The following is a 2099-nucleotide window of genomic DNA, read 5'->3' as shown; positions in this document are numbered from 1 at the left end:
AGACCAGAGATTCGTCGAAACATACACACGATCAATGGGAGACGCCTTGAAAGTGCGTGAACCGCACCGAAGATGGTGTGTAGGCGCCCACGTCTATTAGATTGTGATCTTCGGTTAACTGATGCAGGAAAGTAGCACTTGCATCATAACGATTAGTTAGGTATGAGTGGTCTCTGGAATGAAAAACACAGTTGAAGTCTCCCAACAGTACCAAATCTCTGTCAGTATCTAGGAGCGGGGCAAGTGAGCGGAAGAAAGCCTTCCTGTCACTGCCTTTTCAGGGAGCATAAACGCAAATAAATCGCCAATTACGGGAATGAAAAGAGAGGTCACAGCATATAAGGCGACCTTCCCCATCAGCACGCAGCGACAATGAAGAATGATTTAACTGCTTTCTGACTAACAAAAAGCATCCAGCGGAAGCACCACATGCTTGGCTAATATACACCTCGTAATCAGGTTGAAAAGTTTGCAGCGCAAGGTTGACATCACCAGCAGACGATATCTTTGTCTCTTGCACTGCACCAACATCAACTTCATGCTGCCTAAGCACGTGTAGTAACTGCTGCTGACGCCTTATATTCCTCAGCCCACGTACGTTGAGTGTCGCTACACATAAGGGGAGGGTGAAGGCGGTAGCCATTTTGCTCACCTAAAGCTTTTGTGTTTCATCGCCCTTGGCCACAGGTAAATCTGTGGTCTTGCTCCCTTTGGACTTCTTTTTGGCACTCTCCTGACTACGCTGATAAAACCGGCGCGGCACATTATCACCAGGAGAGGGAGTTCGCTGAGCACTAGGAGACACTTTCTCGCGCGCCTCTAGTGCACTTTCTGTTGCTTCGTCGTTGCATGGTGCCGGACGTTTCCTTGCCTGACTTATGTCCATCGCCTCTTCCTCTTCTTCCTTGTCATCAGGGGGCTTTTCTTTAAAGCTTGCTAGGCCAGGTGGGCAAACTGAGTCATCCTCGCCGGTAGCTTCGCTAGTATTGCTTGAGCTGTTGTGACTGGCTGGCATTGGCTTCAAGGACTCCTGTTCCTCGTCCTTAATGTCACCTGTAGTCTCTCCGGTGGCATCTACTACCTCTGTAGAATCCATGAGATGGTCCAGTTGTGACTCGTCTGCGCTATATTGCCCAGAACGAAGCTTAGTGGCGTAGGTGGACACGCAGGCGTCCGCTGAGTGACCAAATCGGTGGCACTGTAAGCATCTCGGTGTTCTGCATTGTCGTCGAACGTGTCCCACGCGCTTACAACGAAGGCACAGCGGAGGCCTACCGGGGATAAGTACAAGGCACTGGTGTCCATAAATGGACATAATGTGCGTTATTGAGGTTACGGTGATAGTGTCCTTGAGCACCAAGGAAACCTCCCGGTTTGTTGTCACCCACTGTTCCATGCCAGTGCATCTCCATACTTCTCTCTCCACCGACTTCACCTGACCATAGGCCTGCAACGCCTCTTCAACGCGTCGTGGTTCAAGGTGAGGTGGAAGCCATAGTAATTTAAGCTTGATGTTTTTAGTCTCCGGATCTATCACCATGCGCTTCAGCCCTTTGACACGGAGCTCAACACAGGCAACGAGAGTCTGTTTTGCCGCACTACTAGCGCAAGTAACCATCCATACATGGCTCATTTGATACTGTCCGACAGCTACAATATCTGAAGTATTCACTACCTCAAGCAGAGCGTCTCGGAAGTCGGGAGCACGGTATGGTCTGCCACTCAAGTCCGCATGAAGGAAAATAGAATTCAAAACATCGTTACCGGTTGGTAGACGTGGGAGGACAACTTTGTAGCTTGCATCTTCGTTCAAAAACGGGGTCGACGATCCTCGGCCTGGGGCCGATACGCTGTTTCCAGCAGAGAGCATTTTGGAGCACAGCCGTTCCACACGGCTTCTTCTTCTTCCACTTCACGCCACCGCTGCACCTCTGCACCAGTGCTTATTTTTAATTACATAAATGAGTGAGTGAGTGAGTGAGTGAGTGAGTGAGTGAGTGAGTGAGTGAGTGAGTGAGCGAGTGAGCGAGTGAGCGAGTGAGTGAGTGAGTGAGTGAGTGAGTGAGTGAGTGAGTGAGTGAGTGAGTGAGTGAGTGAGT

The 2099-nt window shown here is 50.1% G+C and overlaps 1 protein-coding gene across 1 annotated transcript; it reads right to left on the bottom strand.

The window, feature by feature from the left end:
- Window positions 1-652: 652 nt before the first annotated feature.
- Window positions 653-1870, bottom strand: LOC126539725 (uncharacterized). Its single transcript, XM_050186571.2, has one exon. The coding sequence runs from the start codon at window positions 1868-1870 to the stop codon at window positions 653-655; it is 1218 nt and encodes a 405-aa protein (XP_050042528.1).
- Between the last annotated feature and the right edge of the window lie 229 nt (window positions 1871-2099).

This window comes from Dermacentor andersoni, chromosome 2, assembly GCF_023375885.2.
Source record: "Dermacentor andersoni chromosome 2, qqDerAnde1_hic_scaffold, whole genome shotgun sequence".
NCBI classification, from domain to species: Eukaryota; Metazoa; Arthropoda; class Arachnida; order Ixodida; family Ixodidae; genus Dermacentor; species Dermacentor andersoni.
This window is presented reverse-complemented; position numbering and strand designations above follow the sequence as displayed.